This window comes from Mustela erminea, chromosome 18 (assembly GCF_009829155.1).
Source record: "Mustela erminea isolate mMusErm1 chromosome 18, mMusErm1.Pri, whole genome shotgun sequence".
In the NCBI taxonomy this organism is placed as follows: domain Eukaryota; kingdom Metazoa; phylum Chordata; class Mammalia; order Carnivora; family Mustelidae; genus Mustela; species Mustela erminea.
The window spans coordinates 17069199-17091798 of record NC_045631.1 but is presented as its reverse complement, the minus strand read 5'-3'; the positions used below and the strand labels follow the sequence as shown (position 1 = coordinate 17091798).

The following is a 22600-nucleotide window of genomic DNA, read 5'->3' as shown; positions in this document are numbered from 1 at the left end:
CTTTCATGTATATCTTGGGTCAAAATACTCTTTCTCAATAACCTCACCTCTTTAAGAATCAAGGGTACTTATTAGGGGTTTTTTTGGTAAAATCTACCCACAAGCTCCATGTGAAATGCTTCAGTAGAGAAATGAGCAATAAGATGCTCCAAAGTAGTTCTTTAATTTTAGAGGGAGGGTTCTGCTTTTTTAAGTGAGTTTACATTTTGTATCTTAGCCAGTCACACCAAACCATAAACCAAGTTTCTTACTCCAGAGTGAAACAGCATGCTCAAAGTAAACCAGACCGCTGAGGTTATTAAAGAAGGGCATTTGGACCAGTTCTCTCATGCCGGTTTTTCTTTTCCCTTAAAACATGATGATTGGGCTGAGGAATTTGAACTGCACTATGACATGCAACAGAAAGCCAGCCTATTCACTGGAGAATCATCTACCTATTAAAAAGCATTAAGTAAGTCAGCCATAATAAAAAAAAAGCATGCAGGCTTTTGCTAAAAAATAACGAAAGAGGTTAAAGTTACATTCTTTTGTGCTTTAACAAATCACTACAATTCCTATGTAGTTAACAGTTTGAATCAAAATAAATGAACAGTTAACTAATTCAATAATCATTTTGGTTCAGACAATCCATCCACTGATATTGCTTGTTAATTAGGATGGACAAATGACACTAAGACTGGGTGCCTACCAACATAAAGCATTTAACCTGAGGAGTGCTTTTTAAGCAGTCTGAAAGACCTTGATATGATAAAACAATGCTGTTACAGCAACAAGGATTAGGTAAGCATATTTTTAGACACTTGAAATTTTCTTCTCTGACCAAAATATTTGATACTGAAATGTGACTCTTTTTCAAAAGTTCTTAAGGTGGGGTGCCTGGATGGCTCAGTGGGTTAGGCCTCTGCATTTGGCTCAGGTCATCATCTCAGGGTCTTGGGATCGAGCCCGGCACAGGGCTCTGTGCTCAGCAGGGAGCCTGCTTCCCCCACCCTCCGCCGCCTGTCGGCCTACTTGTGATCTGCCTGTGTCAAATAAATAAAATCTTAAAAAAAAAAAAAAAAGTTCTTAAGGCACATAAAGAGTTTTGACTCATATATATAGAAAAAGACATGCAAAGACAGACCAAAGAAACCATTTACAGAGGAAACAAATGATTCACCACCCAATGATTCCCAAAATAATGTATTCAAACTCAGGAAATGATAGGAACATTCACGCTCATTTTTAACAGCAATACACTGCCAAAATATGGTTAACAAACAACAACAGAGCACACTCTAATTCACTTATAAGCAACCATTAGATTTGCCAAAAGTTCCAAGTAACTTTGGCACAGAATACTGTCAGATGAGTCACACCCAACCAGAGGTAGACAGAGGTAGCAGATCATAAATCTCTTGAAAGGTTTCACATCCTAGAATGTAGAACAGGCAGTTTTTTAAGCAAAAGGGATGATGGTATATATGCAGGCATGATTAGTGAAGAACCAAAACGAAAAAGCAGAATTCACTGTGCCATGATAATGACTTACAAAGTAGAGTTTTTAGGAAAGGAAGAGTTGGATTATCCTTTAGGAATCTATATTGCAAGGAAAAAGGGAGGGAGAACAATCATATGAAAGCAACATTACAAGAAAAACAAACCGAGAGAGCAGGACAAAAGAAAACATCAATGATTTAGGAGAGTCAGATTTGGGTCTTTTTACTTTGTATATACTTCACTCTACAAAGTATCTGTTTCTTTCAATTTTAAAAGGATAAAATAATATCCTCTTAAAAGGTAAACAGAAGGGGGGGCGTTTCTTTGGACAGGTATTTCTTTGCCCACTGTTTCCTGATTTGTGGGGAAGAAGGGGACAGGAAGAGAACACACACTTCCTATGGACTTGTTTATGAAATAGTCCTCTGGAAACAGGTTAAGAGAAAAGGACTGAAATCACTTGATGAGAAAAAGTGGTAATGTTTATAAAGATGTTCCAACACAGACTGAAGTGAACATATTCTGCAGTTAAAAAAAAAAAAAAATGAAAACATCTCAGTAAAAGCTCGGGAATCGCATACACATTTCTTCCTTTAGAAACCCTTAATTCAAGTGTTTTTTTAAACACCATTTTCCATAATAAAATTTAAAAACAAGAAAACTATCTAAATAATGCTCAACTATATCCAATATCCTGGGAAACTGCCAATTCCATGACTACAATGTTGCATAGATTCTAAGTCACAAAACCAAAGTTAATAAAACATGTAATACTACACTTCTTAGGGAAAATGGCGAGTAAATGACTAGTACCCACAACAATTTGTAAATTCAGATTTGTTAATTTTACTAAAATGTTCAAAGACTACTTTAATTTTTCACTGTTAAACTTATTTCATTACTTCAAATATTTTATCGCCAAAGCTCTTAAATGAAAATTAGTCTGTTTCAACCAAATTTAATAAACGGTCCATTACAGTGGTAAGAACTGAAGCAAGTGGATTTTACTAGATTTAAATAAAACTGTCTTAGGATTAAAGAAAAATCTATGTAATAAAACATCTCTGGTACAAAGAACCTTTGCAACTATGTAAAATAGTTTCAAGAAAATATCCTACTGCAGAAGGCAATCTATTTCATAAAATTTTTGATGACAACAAAAAAAATATCTTTGGCTCTATGTAAAAACAAAATTACATATAGTTTACTTTACTGGTTACCAGTGATAAGAATAGCATTAGAAAATATTAAAAAAAAAATTCCATTTAATTTTACTATCTAGCAAGCTTAGTTATAAAAGTTGGAATGAACTGCCCCCCCTCCCAAAAGCAAGGCTGCAACCCAGGTCATCATCTTTGTTATTTCACCCTCAGAAAAATGTCCCCAGAGGTCAGAGGGGATACACCTTACTTTAGGTCAATACCGCTTACCAAACTCTCCACGTTTTCCTTTTATTCCCTCAAACAGGCACAGAGATATTACTCTTCTCTGAGCTGAGGGTGACTATGAGGAGTCCATAGCTGGCCATTCTTCTGAGTAGTTATTGTTTAGAATACAACAGAATGTTAAAGCTGGAAGGAACCTCAAGTCATTAGTTCAGAGATAGTAAATTGGTTTTCAGTCCCAGACTGGCAGTGGTTGCCTGAAGTGCTGTGTTGGAAAGTAATCTGGGGCTCCATCTGGCTTTGTTCAGTAAGCGTGCAAGTAGATATCATATGCCACATATCTTAATCCAACCCTAGTCAAGTATCTAAATATTTCATAAAGCGGGGCGCCTGGGTGGCTCAGTGGGTTTAAGCCTCTGCCTTCAGCTCAGGTCATGATCCCAGGGTCCTAGGATCGAGCCCCACATCGGGCTCTCTGCTCAGCAGGGAGCCTGCTTCCCTTCCTCTCTCTCTGCCTGCCTCTCTGCCTACTTGTGATCTCTGTCTGTCAAATAAATAAAATCTTTAAAAAAAGAAAAAAAAAGAAAAACAAAGAAAGAAATATAATGCTTCCATGCTGGCTTAACCAATACACATAGCTAGCCTCAAGCAATGCAACATATGCTTCAGTCTGGGTAATACATTCTTAAAAGCGGGGGGGGGGGGTGGCTCAGTGGGTTAAAGCCTCCGCCACCTTCAGCTCAGGTCATGATCCCAGAGTCCTGGGATCAAGCCCCGCATTGGGCTCTCTGCTTGGCAGGGAGCCTGCTTCCCACTCTCTCTCTGACTACTTGTGATCTCTGTCAAATAAATAAATAAAATCTTAAAAAAAAAAAAACAAAAAAAAAACACTCAAAGGATCTGCAACTAAAATTGACAAACTTTTTGTTTCCACTTCCCATACCACCACCACCAACTGTAAAGCCAGCTCATAAAATGGTCATGTTACTCACTCTTCAGTGATCTATCATGGATAAAAAGGATTCTCTGGAATAAGCAGAATAAAATCTCCTTTAAAAAATCAACAATTATTGGTCGCCTGGGTGGCTCAGTGGGTTAAGCGGCTGCCTTCAGCTCAGGTCATGATCTCAGGGTCCTGGGATCGAGGCCCACATCGGGCTCTCTGCTCAGCAGGGAGCCTGCTTCCTCCTCTCTCTCTGCCTGCCTCTCTGCCTGCTTGTGATCTCTCTCTGTCAAATAAATAAATAAAATCTTTAAAAAAAAAATCAACAATTATGGGAGCTCCTGGGTGGCTCAGTGGGTTAAGCCTCTGCCTTCGGCTCAGGTCATGATCTCAGGATCCTGGGATCCAACCCTGAATCTGGTTCTCTTTTCAGCAGGGACCCTGCTTCCCCCTCTCTCTCTGCCTGCCTCTCTGCCCACTCGTGATCTTTGTCAAATAAATAAAATCTTCAAAAAAAAAAAAAAAAAATCAACAATTATGACAAATTTGGGCATTTAAAATAAGTATTAACCCCCATCACAAGACTAAGTTTTGTAAAATACTACTTATATTTAAAAATAAACAACAACAACAGGGCCTATACCAGACCTCTTAAATAAGGACTAAGAGCAGGACATTCCATTTGCTCTATAAAATCCAGACAAAAAAAATTTCCTTTAAAGACTCCCACAGCGGCGCCTGGGTGGCTCATTGGGTTAAGCCGCTGCCTTCGGCTCAGGTCATGATCTCAGGGTCCTGGGATCGAGCCCTGCATCGGGCTCTCTGCTCAGCAGGGAGCCTGATTCCTCCTCTCTCTCTGCCTGCCTCTCTGCCTACTTGTGATCTCTGTCAAATAAATAAATAAAATCTTTAAAAAAAAAAAAAAATTCCCACAGAGAAGCTGATTCATAAATATTTACTGACACCATCTAGTTTTAACCTGAGGATAAGTCACCCAAGCAGTCATGACATGCAATTACACAGATCTCTAAAATTTAATCTGAGAAGGATAAAATGAGATGGTTCCTGCCTCCAAATTCCAAAACAGTGAGAGAAGCAAACTAAGTTTAGCAAACATTAGAGACAAAAAGTTTTTAAATCTTCAAATATTAAAAAGAGAGTCCCCGGGACACCTGGGTGGCTCAGTTGGTTGAGCGGCTGCCTTCGGCTCAGGTCATGATCCCAGCGTCCTGGGATCGAGTCCCACATCGGGCTCCTTGCTCGGCGGGGAGGCTGCTTCTCCCTCTGCCTCTAGCCTGCCACTCTGTCTGCCTGTGCGTGCGCTCTGTATCAATCTCTCTCTCTCTCTCTAACAAATAAATTAAAATCTTAAAAAAAAAGAGAGTCCCCTTACCAAACAAGTCTTTTACATTATCATCGTACAGCCCCAAACAGAAGAACTGTACTTTGAGATCATCTGCTGTAAAGGCAGTATTAAAATCTGATAGTCTGGAGGGTAGGCTGAGTCTAAACTATAGCTTAATGTGAAGAAATACCAAGGAGATCCTAAAAGTAAAAAGACCCAACAACTGAAAGAGATGCATTTAATGTCCGAGTTTCCTTACCATCACCCTGCATGTCTGAAGTCCATAGTGTCAGATTATCACGTAACAACTGCATGATAAGTGTAGAGTCCTTATAGCTTTCTTCACTCAGCGTATCCAGTTCTGCAATTGCATCATCAAAAGCTGCTTTTGCCAACCTAAAAGTATTTACATAAATATATTACAAAAATAATCCCTTTAAAAACAGAAATGACATGTCAGAAATCAATCTTTTTCTTAAGTTATCCTGTAGTATGTTAATAGTGACACTGAATATCTTGGGTTTAAATACTGAAATAAAGGAAAAACAGATACAACTTATGAAAACTATTTAATTTTGTAATCTAGCAAATTTGGAGGCAATAAAATTTTTGGAGCACCACTACCACTACTACTTTTTAAAGAAAAAACAAACAAACAAACAAACAAAAAACCCCAGTCCCAGTGTGGAGCTCAACCTCACGACCTCAAGATCAAGAGTTGCGTACTCTACCAACTGACCCAACCAAGCACCCTAGAGCACCATTTCTTACCAGGCTTTTGACAAGCCTATCAGTAAACAGAATACACAGACCAAATTCTATCCTGAAGCACCACTAAAATATATACATAATAAAAGTATTACCAAGTTCTAGTCAACAGCTCACTTAATAAAATTTTAAGGTAAAAAGACGAAATGTTGAACAGCTCAGTTTAATTCAAAGACTTTAATGCTAAAGATGCAAAAAAAGGGGGGAGGGTATAGAACCCACAGAAATGTGGTATATAAGCCATTTTACTAAATTTAAAAGAAACAAAATCAACATTTACTGGGTATGGTGCATGATGTACACCAAGTGTGCAGGACACTAGGGGAGAAACAGAAGAAAGAAAGAAACACTCTCAGTCCACAATGAACATCTAGGAATAGAGGACTGACTGATACAACAAAACTATTATAAAACAAGTATGAAGTGCTACTCTGGAGAAAGTACTTAAGAAACCCTAGAGAATGAGCAAATCAGGAAGTCAAATACGAACTCATCCAAAAGGGAAGGAGAAGAGCATGAATGGAATGCTAAAAATTGAAGTAAATGCACAGGGGCGCCTGGATGGCTCAGTTGGTTAAAGCGTCTGCCTTTGGCAGGGTCTTGGGATCGATCCCCCCATTAGGCTCCCTGCTCAGTGAGGACCCTGCTTCTCCCTCTCCCTCTATTGCTCACCCTGCTTTATGTTCTGTCAAATAAATAAACAAAAATCTTTAAAAAAAAAATAAGTAAGTTAAGCAAATGCTTAAGAGCAAAGGCATGGAGAAGACTTAAATCAAAGTGATGGAGAGCTACACTGGAGAATGACAATGAAAGATCCAATCAATACTATTAGCCAAACAGATAGCTATAACTTCTTCGGTTAAGACCTGTACCTCTTTGGGGGGCACCTGGGTGGCTCAGTGGGTTAAGCCGCTGCCTTCGGCTCAGGTCATGATCTCAGGGACCTGGGATCGAGTCCCGCATCGGGCTCTCTGCGCAGCAGGGAGCCTGCTTCCCTCTCTCTCTCTCTGCCTGCCTCTCCAACTACTTGTGATTTCTCTCTGTCAAATAAATAAATAAAATCTTTAAAAAAAAAAAAAAAAAAAAAAAGACCTGTACCTCTTTGGACAAACTCAACTAGGAATTTACAATGTTTTTAGATGAATAAATAACGGTTTGCATTCAAATGAATCCACCTCGTATCAGGAGAATCTCTTTCATGGAGTATCTGGCTCCTATATACTCAAGAAGACTATATACATTATTCCAATTATATGAGGAAACTAAAATAGGCAAATTCACAAAGACAGAAAGTCGAGATTAGTGGGGGCAGGGGTGAGGAGATCTAGAGAATTACTGGGTAGTGGTTAGTTTGTTTCAGGTGATGAAAAAGTTTCAGAAATACCTTCATGGTGGCAATTACACAATATTGTGGGTATATTCAATGCCATTCAACTGTACAACTTAAAAATGGTTAGAATGAGGGGTGCCTGGGTGGCTCAGTTAAGCCCAAGTTCTGTCAACTGAGCCGATTTTTTATTTCAGCTCAGGTCATGATCAGGATCTTGGGATCAAGTCCCACGTCTAGCTCTACGCTCAGCAGGGAGTCTGCTAGATTCTCTCCCTCTGTCCCCTCCATTTACTCATTCTATAATAAATCCTTTTTAGAAATGGTTAGAATGATAAACCTCATGTGATAGTTTACAGTAATTTTTTTTCAAGTAAAAAGCTATGTACATAAAGCTATCGTTTAAAATATCTGAGGTGCCGCGTTAGCGCAGTAGGTAGCGCGTCAGTCTCATAAAATTTCTAACTGTATCAAAAAAATTGGGAATAACCTAAAATATAAATGGGGGAATCAACATACAAAGATGAAGAACTGCTCATATTAAAATAGAAAACATAAAATACGTACACTAAGAGCCTAACTATATGAACATGCCTACAAAGACTAAAAGCGAATATTAAAAAAAAGTCTATTGTAATTCCACTCTCCCACTAACAAGTTTAAAATTCAACCTACCAACAAAACTTTTCCCCGTCAACATAATCCAAAACTGCTATCCTAGTGAACTGAGACAGGGTTGGTCTTAAAATCATCCAAAGCAGTTTCATTAAGAGCTAAAAGAATTCTCTGTTACATGGCCAACGCTGCAAAGGCAATCCCAGGAAACAAGACAATTCTTTTTTGTAACTTTTTTCACTTTCACAGTGAGAGCTTTTGTTTTCTTCCATGACTTACCTGCAGGCACGGTCGGGGGAATTAAGAATTTCATAGTAGAATACGGAAAAGTTGAGAGCAAGACCTAAGCGAATTGGATGCGTTGGTGGAAGTTCTGTCATTGCAATATCACTAGCAGCTTTATAAGCCACTAGGCTGTTCTCTGCAGCCTCCTTCCTGTCATTTCCCGTGGCAAATTCAGCCAGATACCTGTGGTAGTCCCCTTTCCTAAAATAAAACAAACACAATTAGGAAAAATACTTTTTAAATGAAAGTAAACTTAAAATTTTGTAGTCTGTAAAGTGAAACGTGACAGAAATATATTTCATAATTAACACAGATACTTCAATAATTTCACAAAGTCTCTTTCAGCCAAGACTGACTAGTCTATTCAGTTTTCCACCTCAGAGTTCAGAATACCAAATAAAAGCAAAAACCTAGCGAAATTAACTGCAAAGCCTCAAAAATCAGTATATTTTTCACTGGCTAAAATTAAACACAAAAAAGTGGTTCCCAAAAAAAATGGCATGGCAGTTGGCAGTTTCTTAATTCTGAAATAAAACTTCGACATAAATGGTAAAACTAAACTCTGTAATACATTGCTACAGCTGGCGGGTAACTCCACACAAAAAACAAATGCAAACAGGGACACCTAGGTGGCTCAGTTGGTTAAGTGGCTGCCTTCAGCTTGGGACATGATCCCAGGGTTCTGGGATCGAGTCTCTCTTCGGAACTTGCTCAACAAGGAGCCTGCTCTGCCTGCTGCTCTCTCTGCTACTCCCTCTCTCTCTGACAAATAAATTTTAAAAAATGCAAATAGATAAAATCTAGTACTCTTACACTAAACAGTCTGACCATCTTAAATGCAACAATAATTGTTCATTAGCAGTGAATATGCAAATTAGCACTCAAAAATTAAGTTTAAAATCATCCCTCCCATGTAACTATCCTAACATTAAACAACTATTCTTAAATAAAAGTTGAACACCTAACACAGAAGTAGTAGTAATTCTAAGGGGGCCAACATTTAATCTGACATTTTCCCTTCTAGTATAGAACCTACATTTTATAATAGAAAACCTTGGACTCGCCAGTGTTAGCTGCTGGAATGAGGTGTTTGTCCAGTACATCCAGAATGTCACAACAGATTAACTTTAGCTCAGTCTCAACCTGAAAAAAAAGTCAAAAATTGTTTAAGTCTAAGAAACTGCATAAACTATGACATATTCTCCCTCTAGTTTTTAGGGAGAGAGTCATAGTAAACATAATACATTTCTTTATGAAACCTTCTTCCCCACTCTTGATTTTAAAAAGCAGAGTAAAGTTGTCTCCAGGGTACAGAAATTATCCTCCTCCTGCATGCTTTTAGTTTAGTGCTTTAAAACAACCAACCAACCCACACCACCACCATACAGGGCGTGTGGCTGGCTCAGCTGGTGGAGCATGTTGACTCTTGACCTCACGTTGAGTGTAGAGATTACTTAAAATTAAAACCCTAGGGGCGCCTGGGTGGCTCAGTGGGCTAAGCCGCTGCCTTCGGCTCGGGTCATGATCTCAGGGTCCTGGGATCGAGCCCCGCATCAGGCTCTCTGCTCAGCGGGGAGCCTGCTTCCTCCTCTCTCTCTCTGCCTGCCTCTCTGCCTACTTGCGATCTCTCTCTGTCAAGTAAATAAATAAAATCTTTAAAAAAAAAAAAAAAAAAATTAAAACCCTAAAAACAAAACCCACACCAACAACCTCATGATTCAGTTACAGATCTGAAAGTAACACTAATTACTACTTACTGAGAGCTGCACACTTCTACTAATTAGCATATAAGGTAGAAACTATCATGTACATGGGGAAACTAAGATTATGATATTTGGCCAAAAATCACCAATTTAAAGACCTTCAAGAGGGAGAGCTAGGATTTGAACCCAGACATACTATAGAGCCTAAGGTCACATTTTTTAAGGGATGGAATAAAAATTCAAACCCAAGCAGTCTGCCGCTAATGTTCACATTCCTAACCACTACTATGCTCAATAGGCAATCACTTTAGTGGCTGAGATCCACAACAGTTATGGCACCAAAAATCTGTATACTAAAGTAAATATTGCTACTTACCTAAAATTTATCACACTTAAAACGCATACCATCACCCAACACACATACACATCTTGTTCTCTATTTTCCATTAATACACAGTAACACTGCTGAACCTTTTCAAGTTCTTCTTACGCCCTCTGGAACTTTCTTTCCATTGTAAAGAATTCCCCCACTCTCTCTTCTCCTAATCTCATTCTGGTGCTGGGTTAAACTAGCTCTTTCCTGAATAAACTACCTCCCTGTGTCTTTTCAAGTGGCAATTACTGTAAGACTAAGACACCTTCTGAATTCTCCTAGCTCCCCACTATGACTGGCTGCTATTACTCCAAATGGCTCCCCCTTGGAAGCTCATCCTCTACATTCCAATTTCTAAGCCTCTGTCATCAGTGGATCTCTATATGCCTTTCATCCATATTCACAGCCTACCTCACCAATTCCTAGTATCACACCAAGGTATCACACCCATGTTCCTTTCAAAAGAGTTCCTTGACCTCAACTACATGACCTTTTTTGTCAATATCCCTAACTGTGTTGCTTTATTCAGGAAGTCTTAAATTATTTCACCACTGGACTATAACTTCTTTTTTATTTCTTTTATTCCTGTTATTCCTACTTAGGGACACATCAAGACACCCAGCCACTTGAATCTTTCATCTTCCCCCCAATTTATCAGTCCCTCTCTTTATTTCCTGCTTCCTTTCCTACTTAGTCCAAATCCCATTCCTGCTGAGACACCAAACTTTTCTATTTACAATCCATATTCTTGTTCCAACATATCTGAGCTTTAACGGACACACTGATATCCTTCTATACGACCCCAGTTATGTTAATCAATCACTCAGAACTGTAGTTTTCCCATCTATAAAGTAGAACAATAACCTAGTCTTTACAGAGTCGTTTAAATAAATACCCTACCTTGCACAATTACATGTACTAATAAATATCTCTCCACTCAAAACAGTGTCCAACAGAGGTAGAGATAATTAATAAATAGAGTTTCTGCTCAGCAGGGAACCTGCTCCCCCCGCGCCTGCCTGTCTCTGCCTACTTATGATCTTTGTCAAGTAAATAAATAAAATCTTTAAAAAAAATAGTTCTCTACTTCTGTGGTGTTGAAAACTAAACACCCTCTACAGCTTCCAGAGAAAAATTCTTCACACCTCTTTCCTGAAATATTGTATGGCCTACCATAATCCAGATAAGTTAAAATGAAAATTCATTAAAATAGAAAAATGTTATTACACATGTATGCAACACATGTGCCCTGGGCTGTGATCCAAAATGTCCAAAACCGGGGTGGCTGGGTGGTTCAATCAGTTAAGCGTCTGCCTTCAGCTCAGGTCATGATCCCAGGATCCTGGGATGGAGTCCCATGTCACAGTCTCTGCTCAGTGGCGAGCCAGCCTCTCCCTTCCTCTCTGCCCCTCACCCGACTCATGCACTCTGACTCTCAAATAAATAAATAAATCTTTAAAAAGATGTCCAAAACCTGGAGCACTTGGCTGGCTTAGTAAAAAAGAACATGTGACTCCTATCTAGGAGTCATGAGTTCAAGCCCCACACTGGGTGCAGAGATTAAATAAATAAAACTTTAAAATAAAATATCCAAAACCAGATGCCAAGAAAGCATCTTTCTTTAAAGATGCCCAGGATATGATGATCTTACCATTTGCCGATATTCCCGAATCATTTTTAGTTTGTCTTCTCCTCCCTTGTTTTCTTCTTTCTGTTCAATGCTGCTGATTATTCTCCAGGAAGCTCTTCTAGCTCCAATCACATTTTTATATGCAACAGATAGGAGGTTTCTTTCTTCAACTGTCAACTCCACATCCATCCCTGCTACTTTCTTCATTGATTCCACCATTTCTGTAAGAGAAAAGTAAAATCAGATCTTACACAAGTTTTGTTATACAATATCCCTTCACAATACATCTTTTTTTTCCTGTCAAGCTAGCTTAAAATGTCAAGAATCTTAACAAAAATACAATCAATGAAACTAATATGAGTAGGGGTGCCTAGGTGACTCAGCTGGGCATCTGCCTTTCACTCAGGTTATGATCCCGTGAGAGAGTCTGGGGGCTCTCCTCTCCCCCCCCGCCTTCTCTCAAACAAATAAATGAAATCTTTAAAACACAAGTTAAAGGGACGCCTGGGTGGCTCAGTTGGTTGGACGACTGCCTTCAGCTCAGGTCATGATCCTGGAGTCCCAGGATCGAGTCCCGCATCGGACTCCCAGCTCCATGGGAAGTCTGCTTCTCCCTCTGACCTTCTCCTCGCTCATGTTCTCTCTCACTGTCTCTCTCTCAAGTAAATAAATAAAATCTTTAAAAAACAAAAACAACAGGGGCGCCTGGGTGGCTCAGTGGGTTAAAGCCTCTGCCTTCAGCTCAGGTCATGATCCCAGGGTCCTGGGATCGAGCCCCACATCAGACTCTCTGCTCAGCAGGGAGCCTGCTTCCTCCTCTCTCTCTGCCTGCCTCTCTGCCCACTTGTGATCTCTGCCTGTCAAGTAAATAAATAAAATCTTAAAAAAAAAAAAAAAAAAAAAAAACACAAGTTAAAAAAAAACTAAAAAACATGTCAAAGAAAACAAACTAAAAGCCTAGAACAAGAGAATCGATAATAAAAGATGTATGGAATCAAAACTTCATATACTTCAAAACTGTAATTCACAGTATGGCTTGGAAAGATTTATCTCATTAAATAAGGGAATTAGGGGGCCGCCTGGGTGGCTCAGTGGGTTAATAAGCCTCTGCCTTCAGCTCGGGTCATGATCCCATGGTCCTGGGATTGAGCCCCGCATGGGGCTTTCTGCTCCGCGGGGAGCCTGCTTCCCTTCCTCTCTCTGCCTGCCTCTCTGCCTACTTGTGATCTCTGTCAAATAAATAAATAAAAATCTTTTTTAAATAAATAAATAAATAAGGGAATTGGGGGGGGGCGCCTGGTGGGTTCACATGGTTAAGCATCTACCTTCGGTTGAGGTCATGATTCCAAGGTCCTGGGATTAAGCCTTGCATAGGACTACTCCCTGCTTGGCGGGGAGCCTCCTTCTCCCTCTCCTTCTATTGCTCCCCCTGCTTGTGCTCTCTTGCTCTGTCGAATACATAAACAAAAATCTTTAGGGACATTTGGGTGGCTCAGATAGTTAAGCCGCTGTCTTTGGCTCATGTCATGGTCCCAGGATCCTGGGATCGAGTCCCACATCAGGTTCCTTGCTCGGCAGGGAGCCTGCTTCTCTCTCTGCCTCTGCCTGCCACTCTGCCTGCTTGTGCTTGCTCTTTCTCCCTCTGACAATAAACAAATAAAATCTTTAAAAAAAATCTTTTAAAAAATAAGAGAACTAGGAAGACACCTGCCCATTTCCTAGTACAAATAATTGAGTTGGCAGTTTAGACAAAAATTAAAAAGTTACAGGCTCTAGGGGCACCTGGGTGGCACAGTCATCTGAGTGTCTGACTCTTGCTTTCAGTTCAGGTTGTGACCTCAGGGTGGTAAGACTAAAGCCCCGTGCTCAGAAGGGAGTCTGCTTGTGTTTCTCATTCCTCTCCTTCTGCCCCTCACCCCCGCCAAAATCACTCTCTCTAAAATAAATAAATCTTAAAAAAAAAAAAAAGTTACAGGCCCTGTTATAAAGTTACAATAATTTTTTAAAAAAATATTTTCTTACAAATAATTTCCCAAGTAAATACAAATAAACTGTAGTTCGAAGTCATGGGAGTAAAGAGCATTCATACAGGAAGCATACACATTTGGGCGTCTGGTTAGTCACAAACACAAACCAAACTTATCTTTGGTTTCCATCCTTCCTTCTTTAGAAGGGCACTGTCCACCTCCTACGAATTCAATTCATCAGCAAAACTTCTGATGGTTCCTATCTGTTACCACTAGGTGGCAACCAAAGGAAGGGGAGCAGATAAATCTTAGCCGATCCCCAAGTAAAGGAAAAAACAGGTAATACAATTAAAGTGAGTGGCTCAGTCATTAGACGTCTGCCTTAGGCTCAGGTCATGATCCCAGGGTCCTGGGATCAAGCCCCGCATCTCGCTCTCAGCTTGCGGGAAGCCTGCTTCTCCCTCTCTCCCACTCCCCCTGCTTGTGTTCCCTCTCTAGCTGTCAAATAAATAAATAGAATCTTAAACCAAACCAAAACAAACCAAAACAAAAAGGCATCTGACTCTTGATCTCAGCTCAGGTATTGATTTCAGGGCCATGAGTTCAAGTCCCACACTGGGCATGGGGCCCACTTAAAACAGGCGGCTCAGTCAGTTAAGCATCTGACTCCTGATTTCAGCTCAAGTCATGATCTCAGAATCGTGAAATGAGGTCTCTCCCTCTGCACCGTCCACTATGCATGTGCACGATCTCTTTCTCTAATAAATAAATAAATCTTCTTTAAAAACTTAAAAAAAGGGGCACGTGGGTGGCTCAGTGGGTTAAAGCCTCTGCCTTCAGCTCAGGTCATGATCCCAGGGTCCTGGGATCAAGCCCCGCATCGGGCTCTCTGCTCAGCAGGGAGCCTGCTTCCTCCTCTCTCTCTGCCTGCCTCTCTGCCTACTTGTGATCTCTGTCTGTCAAATAAATAAATAAAATCTTAAAAAAAAAACTTAAAAAAAATAAAATAAAAACAATGCATGTGAATGCAGAGGAAGAACCAAAAACAGCTCAATGAACACTAACCTAATATATTAATGAAAACTATGCTTTCAGAAAAAACTAAGTGCTATATTACCATATGGTTCTCCAACTTTACTGATTCAGAATCTTTAGTACTAAGACCCAATGATCTGCATTTTAATAAGCACCCTTAGCATACATTAACACTCTAAACATAAGCAATACCTTAAGGTATGATGCAGATGGTAACTTTATGACACACTGCTTACTAGTTAAATTATGTGTAATCCCAAGGAAATATGTTTAAAAAACATGATCCTTTTGGGAATATCAGGAAACTAAGAGAAACGTTAAAATGGTAAGGTCTTTGGCAAATAGTTTGGTAGTTCCTATACTGTTAGAACACCCTAAGATTCAGCAATTCCACTACTAGGCATTACCCAAAGAAAAGAAAATACATCTTCACAAAGACTTTTTACACAAATGTTCACAGAAACTTTATTCAAGACAGCTAAGATGACAACCCGAAAGTCCATGTATACAATGGAATACTACTCAAGAACAAAAAATAAACCAAGGATTCAAGTAACATGGATGAGTTGTAAAATCATGCTAACTGAAAAAAGTCAGGCCAAAAAAGACTGATTCACTTTAAGTTATAGAAAATGGAAAACTATAAACACAGCAAATAAGTGATTACCAAGGTATGGAGGTGAAGTGAGGGGAGCTTGTGTGCAAAGAAAATGTGCAAATAACAGAACTGCTCTACTGCAGTGGTTCTACAACTGAACAGATTTATCAAACACTGAATTTTGGTTTAAAAACCAAAAAACCTTGAATAACCTAAACCTTGAATAACACAAGAAAACAGAGGGAGCAGACCCACCAAGCAGTCAGAAATCCAAGCATACCTTTTGACTCACCCCTGTCAAAACTTTACTAATGATCTACTGTTGACCAGAAGCCTTGCTGATAATTAACACCTATTTTTTTTATGTCATTTGTATTTGTATTATATACTGTATTCCACAATAAAGCAAACTAGGAGAAAGAAGTTGTTAGAAAATCCTAAGAGAAAAAATGTTCATGGTATTCACTGAAAAAAAAAAAAAATCTGTATTTAAGTGGACCCACACAGTTCAAACCCATGTTGTTCATCAAGAGTCAACTATACATGTAAAAGAGATCATATACAGGGGCGCCTGGGTGGCTCAGTGGGTTGAGCCTCTGCCTTCGGCTCAGGTCATGATCCCAGCATCCTGGGATCGAGCCCCGCATAGGGCTCTCTGCTCAGCGGGGAGCCTGCTTCCTCCTTCTCTCTCTGCCTGCCTCTCTGCCTGCCTCTCTGCCTACTTGTGATCTCTGTCAGATAAATAAATAAAATCTTTAAAAAAAAAAAAGAGATCATATACAAATGCTTTAATAAGGTGGATTTTTCTTTTAAGATTTTATTTATTTATTTGACAGAGAGAGAGAGAGAGCGCGAGCGCACAGGCAGGCAGAGCAGCAGAGTGAGAGGGAGAAGCAGGCTCTCTGTTGAGCAGGGACCCTGACATAGGACTGGATCCCAAGACCCTGGGACCATGACCCGAGCCAAAGGTAGACGCTTATTTGACTGAGCCACCAGGCGCCCCAATAAAGCAGACAGATTTTTTTTTTTTAAAGATTTTATTTATTTATTTGACAGAGAGAAATCACAAGTAGATGGAGAGGCAGGCAGAGAGAGAGAGAGAGGGAAGCAGGCTCTCCGCTGAGCAGAGAGCCCGATGCGGGACTCGATCCCAGGACTCTGAGATCATGACCTGAGCCGAAGGCAGCGGCTTAACCCACTGAGCCACCCAGGCGCCCATCAGACAGATTTTTTAATGTAGTTCTGGAACATTAAGAAAAGACATATTGGGGGCACCTGGATGGCTCAGTCATTAAGCATCTGCCTACAGTTCAGGCCATGATCCCAAGGTCCTGGAATGGCACTATGCTCCCTCCCCACCCGGAAGCCTGCTTCTCTCCCTCCCCCTGGCTTGTGTTTCCTCTCTCACTGTCTGTCAAATAAATAAATAAAATCTTAAAAAAATAAATAAATGAAAGAAATATTGGGAAGTACAGTAGTAAGACCATTAATTCATTTGTGGAAGCCTGAAAGCGTTCCCTTTTTTTTTTTTTTTTAAATAGTCATGAAAAGAAAGTCTAAATTCAGGGGCAGTGAAGTCGGAAGGTAATTTCAAGCTCACTTCCATACTAGTTTGTATTTTCAAAAACTAACAAATTAAACATTCCTCAAAAGTGAACCAGTAAACTTTTCTAAACTGGCCCTAACAAAGCAATTTAGAGAGTAACCTAGCTACACCATTAATCCTTTTAAATTGTAAGACTCTGCAAAAAACTATACACAAGTATCTAATACCACCAAAAATTTAACAGTATGACTCTGGGTACTATTCCAGATAATTTATATTTCCTTCACTTCTCTGTGCTTTAAAATTTTTTCAACATTTCTGGGGATGCCTGGGTGGCTCAGTTGGTTGGGCGGCTGCCTTCGGCTCAGGTCATGATCCCAGCGACCTGGGATGGAGTCCCACATCGGGCTCCTTGTTCTGCAGGGAGCCTGCTTCTCCCTCTGCCTCTGCCTGCCACTCTGCCTACCTGTGCTCGCTAGCTCTATCTCTCTCTCTCTCTGACAAATAAATAAATAAATAAATAAAATCTTTAAAAAAAATTTTTTTTCAACATTTTTTTTTAAAAAGAGATTTTTGTTTGTTTGTTTGACAGCAAGCACAAGCAGGGGAAATGGCGGGCAGAGGGAGAGGAAGAAGCAGGCCACCCCCACCCCACCCCACGCAGAGGAGGGAGCCCAAGGTGGGGCTTGATCCCAGGACACTGGGATCATGACCTGAGCCAAAGGCAGACACTTACCAACAGAACTACAGAGGCACCCCCAAAATTTTCAACATTCCAACAGTATTTTTACAATATGGGGGAAGAGGAGAAATATATTTAAAGCACTCAATACTACTCTATCCCAGATTAAATTCAGTATTCTCCTCATTTAGAAAGCCAAAAACAGAGGCGCCTGGGTGACTCAGTGTGTTCAAGTCTCTGCCTTCAGCTCAGGTCATGATCTCAGGGTCCTGGGAGCGAGCCCCACACATTGGGCTCTCTGCTCAGCGGGGAGCCTGCTTCCCTCTCTCTTTCTCTCTGCCTACTTTTGATCTCTGTCAAATAAATAAATAAATCTTAAAAAAGGGGGGGGGAGCCAAAACCAAGGCAAGAAAGACTATGGTACAACTACAGAAGCAGCAGTTGTCCAGTTTTAGTAAATAACAGCTTTACTGATCTGCAATTCACATATATAATTCATCCATTTAAAATGTAGTGATAGTTTCAGTATATTCACAAAGTTGTGCAACTATTACCACAACCAATTTTAGAATATTTTTATCACTTGAAAAAGAAATACTCCATATCCATTAGCAGTCACTCCCCATCTATTCCCAACTTCATCAACCCTAGGTACCCACCTACTTTCATTCTATGGATTTATGTCCATTCTGGACATTCCATATAAATAGAACCATATGCAGGCATTCCTTGTTTTATTACGCTTCAGAGAATTGTGTTTTTTACAAACTGAACATCTGTGGCAACCCTATGTGAAGGAAGTCTATTGGCATCTTATTTCCAATACCATTTGTTCATTTCATGTTTCTGTGTCAAATTTCAGTAATATAAATATTGTGTTCTGACTGTTCCACTGACCTGCCTGCCATTCAGTGCCATGTCATGTCTCCCCACCCTCCACTGTCCTCTCCCTCTCTTCCCTCGGGCCTCCCTATTCTGAGACACTACAATAGTGAAATTAGCTCAATTAATAACACTGAAATGGCCCCTAAGTCAAGTGAAAGGAATTTTCACAGATCTCTCACTATAAATCAAAAGCTAGCAATGATTAAGCTTAAGGTAAGGAAAGTGTGCTGAAAGCTGAGACAAGCCAAAAGCTAGGCCTCTTATGCCAACAATCCTCCAAGTTATGAATACAAAGTAAAAGTTCTTAAAGGAAATTAAAAGTACTTCACCAGTTAACACAGGAATAGAAGCAAACAGCCCTATCATTAATAGGGAGAAAGTTTTAGTGGTCTGGATAGAAGATCACACCAGCCACAACACTCCTTTAAGACAAAACCTAATCCAGAGCAAGGCCCTAACTTTATTATATGAAGGCTAAGAGAAGTGAGAAAGCTGCAGGAGAAAAGGTCAGGACAGCAGAGGTTGATTCCTGAGGTTCAAGGGAAGAAGTCATCTCCCTAACAAGTGGAAGCAGCAAGTGCTGATGTAGAAGCTGCAACAAGTTATTCAGAAAATCTAGGGGCGCCTGGGTGGCTCAGTGGGTTTAAAGCCTCTGCCTTCGGCTCAGGTCATGATCCCGGGGTCCTGGGATCGAGCCCCGCATCGGGCTCTCTGCTCGGCAAAGAGCCTGCTTCTTCGTCTCTCTCTCTGCCTGCCTCTCTGCCTACTTGTAATCTCTGCCTGTCAAATAAATAATCTTTAAAAAAAAAAAGATTTTAAAAAGAAAATCTAGTTAACATCATTAATGAAGGTGGTTACATTAACAGATTCTCACTGTAATAGAAACAGCCTTATCTAACTAAGACTTTCAGAACAGAAGAAAAGCCAACGACTGGCTTCAAAATTTCAAAGGACAGGGCGCCTGATGGCTCAGTGGGTTAAAGCCTCTGACTTCAGCTCAGGTCGTGATCCCAGGGTTCTGGGGTTAGGCCCCACATCAGGTTCTCTGCTCGGCAGGGAGCCTGCTTCCCCCTGCCTTCCCCCACTGCCTTCTCTCTGCCTGCCTCTCTGCCTACATGTGATCTCTGTCAAATAAATAAATAAAATCTTTAAAAAATTTTTTTTCAAAGGACAGGCTGACTCTCTTGTTAGGTAGGAGCTAATGCAGTTGGTGAATTTAAGTTGAAGCCAATGCTTACTGACCATTCTGAAAACCCTAGGCCCTTAAGAATTATGCTAAATCCAGGTGTCTGGCTGGCTCAGTCTGTAGAGTTTGCAACCCTTGATCTCAGGGTTCTGAGTTCAAGCCCCACACTGGATGTAGCAATTATTTATAAACACAATCTTTAAAAAAGAAAAAAAGGAATAAGACAAAATCTACTCTACCTATGCTGTTTAAGGGAACAAAGCCTGGATGACAATGCATCTGTTTACAACATGGTTTACTAAGTATTTCTTAAAATCTATTTATTTTGGGGGGTAAGGGGGAAAGGAAGAGAGGGAATCCCAAGCAGACTCCCTCCCAAGTGAGGAGCCCAACATGGGGCTCAATCCCATAACCATGAGATCACAACCAGAGACAAAACCAAGAGTCAGTCGACTTAACCAACGAAGCCAACCCAGGCACACCAGTTTACCGAGTATTTTTTTTAAGCCCACTGTTGAGACGTAATGCTCAGGGGGAAAAAAAATTCCTTTCAAAATATTGCTTCTCAATGACAATGCACCTGGTCACCCAAGAGCTCTGATGGAAATGGACAAGAGTAATGTTTTCACATGCCTGCTAACACAACATCCATTCTGCATCCCGAAGATCAAGGAGTAATTCTGACTTTAAAATGTTGTTATTTAAAAAATACACTTGAGAGGTGCATGGCTGGCTCAGTCAGCAGAACATGCCACTCTTGATCTTGGGGTCATGAGTTCAAGCCCCACGCTGGGTGTAGAAATTACTGAGGAAGGAAGAGAGTAAGGGAGGAATTAATTTTGTAAGGCTACAGCTGCCATAGTCAGTCATTCCTCTGACAGATCCAGGTAAAATAAACTGAAAAACTTCTGGAAAGGAATCATAATTAGAGATGCCATTAAGAACATGACTGATGGAAGGAGGTCAATATATCAGCATTAACAGGAGTTTGGAAGATGATGATTCCAAACCTCCTGGATGACTTTGAGGGCTTCAAGACTTCAGTGGAGGAAGTTCACTGCAGATGTGATAGAAACAGCAAAAAAGAACTAGAATTAAAAGTGGACCTAACCTGCGGCACCTGACTAGCTCAGTCAGTACAGCATGAGGCTCTTGATCTCGGGGTCATAAGTTCAAGACCCATGTGGGATATAGACATTACTTAAATAAATATACTTTTTTTTTAAGATTGTATTTATTTGACAGACAGAGATCACAAGTAGGCAGAGAGGCAGGCAGAGAGAGAGTAGGAAGCAGGCTCCCCGCTGAGCAGAGAGCCTGATGTGGGGCTCGATCCCCAGACCCTGGGATCATGACCTGAGCTGAAGGCAGAGGCTTTAACCCACTGAGCCACCCAGGCACCCCATAAATAAATATACTTTAAAAAGTGGACCTAATCAAAACCAAAATAAGATATATCACCTGTCAGAATGGCCAGTATCAAAAAAAAACAAAAACAAAAACAAAAAAAGAACAAGAAGTAAGTGCTGGTACGCATGTGGTGAGAGAGGAACCCTAATGCACCTCTGGTGGGAAGATAAACTGGTGCAGCCACTGTGGAAAACAGTAGGGAGATTCCTCAAAACATTAAAAACTGAGATACCATGATTCAGTTATTCCACTACTGAGCATTTACTTAAAGAAAATGAAAACACTAATTTGAAAAGACACATGCACCCCTGTTTATTGCATTATTACAACAGCCAAGACAGAGAAGCAACGAAATGTCCATCTACAGATGGATAAAGAAGATATATGTGTACAAATGTACACACATACACCCCTAAACCATTACAATGGAAAATTACAGCCATAAAAAAGAATGAGATCTTGTCATCTGCAACAACATGAATGAACACAGAGGGTATTGTCCTAAGTGAAGTAAGACAAAGTATGGTTTCACCGATACATGCAATCCAAAAAATAAATGAACAAAAAAGCAGAAATAGACCCATAAATACGGAGAACAAACTGGTGGTTGTCAGAGGAAAGGGACGTTGATGGTTGGGCAAAAAGAGTGAAGGGGAGTGGGAGGTATGCGCTTCCAATTTTGGAATGGGTTAAGTCACATGGATGAACGCTACAGCACAGGGAATATATAGTCAGTGGTGCTGTGATAGTGTTGTATGGTGGGGCACCTGGATGGCTCAGCTGGTTAAGCATCTGCTTTGGCTCAGGTGGGATCAAACCCCACATCAGGCTCCCTGCTCAGATGGTCTGCTTCTCTCTCCCCCTCTGCCCCTCCCCAACTGTGTGAACACTCTCGAGCTCACATGCATGCTCTCTTGCTCTCAAATAAAATCTTTTTTTTTTTTTTTTTGGTAATATTTATCTATTAGGCAGGAAGAATAGTAGACAGAGAGAGAAGCCGGCTCTCCACTGAGCAAGGAGCCCAATGTGGGACTTGATCCCAGGACCCTGAAATCATGACCTGAGCCGAAGGCAGCTGCCCAAGCAACCAAGCCAAATAACAAAATTAAGTGGGCCTGAAGGTTGACCTCATGAGGTCAGCCCAATGTTGAGACATAATGGTGTATGTGTGTACATTTGTACACATATATCTTCTTTATCCATCTGTAGATGGACATTTCGTTGCTTCTCTGTCTTGGCTGTTGTAATAATGCAATAAACAGGGGTGCATGTGTCATGAGGTCAACCTTCAGGCCCACTTAATTTTGTTATTTGGCTTGGTTGGTTGGGCAGCTGCCTTCGGCTCAGGTCATGATCCCGGCGTCCTCGGATCGAGTCCCACGTCGGGCTCCTTGCTCGGCGGGGAGCCTGCTTCTCCCTCTGCCTCTGCCTGCCATTC

The 22600-nt window shown here is 40.5% G+C and overlaps 1 protein-coding gene across 2 annotated transcripts in view; it reads right to left on the bottom strand.

Moving 5' to 3' along the window:
• YWHAE (tyrosine 3-monooxygenase/tryptophan 5-monooxygenase activation protein epsilon) overlaps nucleotides 1-22600 on the bottom strand; it is a 60133-nt gene that overhangs the window by 1296 nt on the left and 36237 nt on the right. The window contains exons 2-6 of one of the 2 annotated variants that reach the window (XM_032322887.1): nucleotides 11875-12074; nucleotides 9184-9290; nucleotides 8142-8348; nucleotides 5412-5548; nucleotides 1532-1578 (exon numbers count right to left, since the gene is read on the bottom strand). In XM_032322887.1, the coding sequence (XP_032178778.1) occupies nucleotides 1571-1578; nucleotides 5412-5548; nucleotides 8142-8348; nucleotides 9184-9290; nucleotides 11875-12074 (659 nt within the window). In that variant the 3' untranslated portion in view covers nucleotides 1532-1570. The remainder of the gene's footprint in view (nucleotides 1-1531; nucleotides 1579-5411; nucleotides 5549-8141; nucleotides 8349-9183; nucleotides 9291-11874; nucleotides 12075-22600) is intronic. The other variant, XM_032322885.1, reaches the window with a different exon arrangement.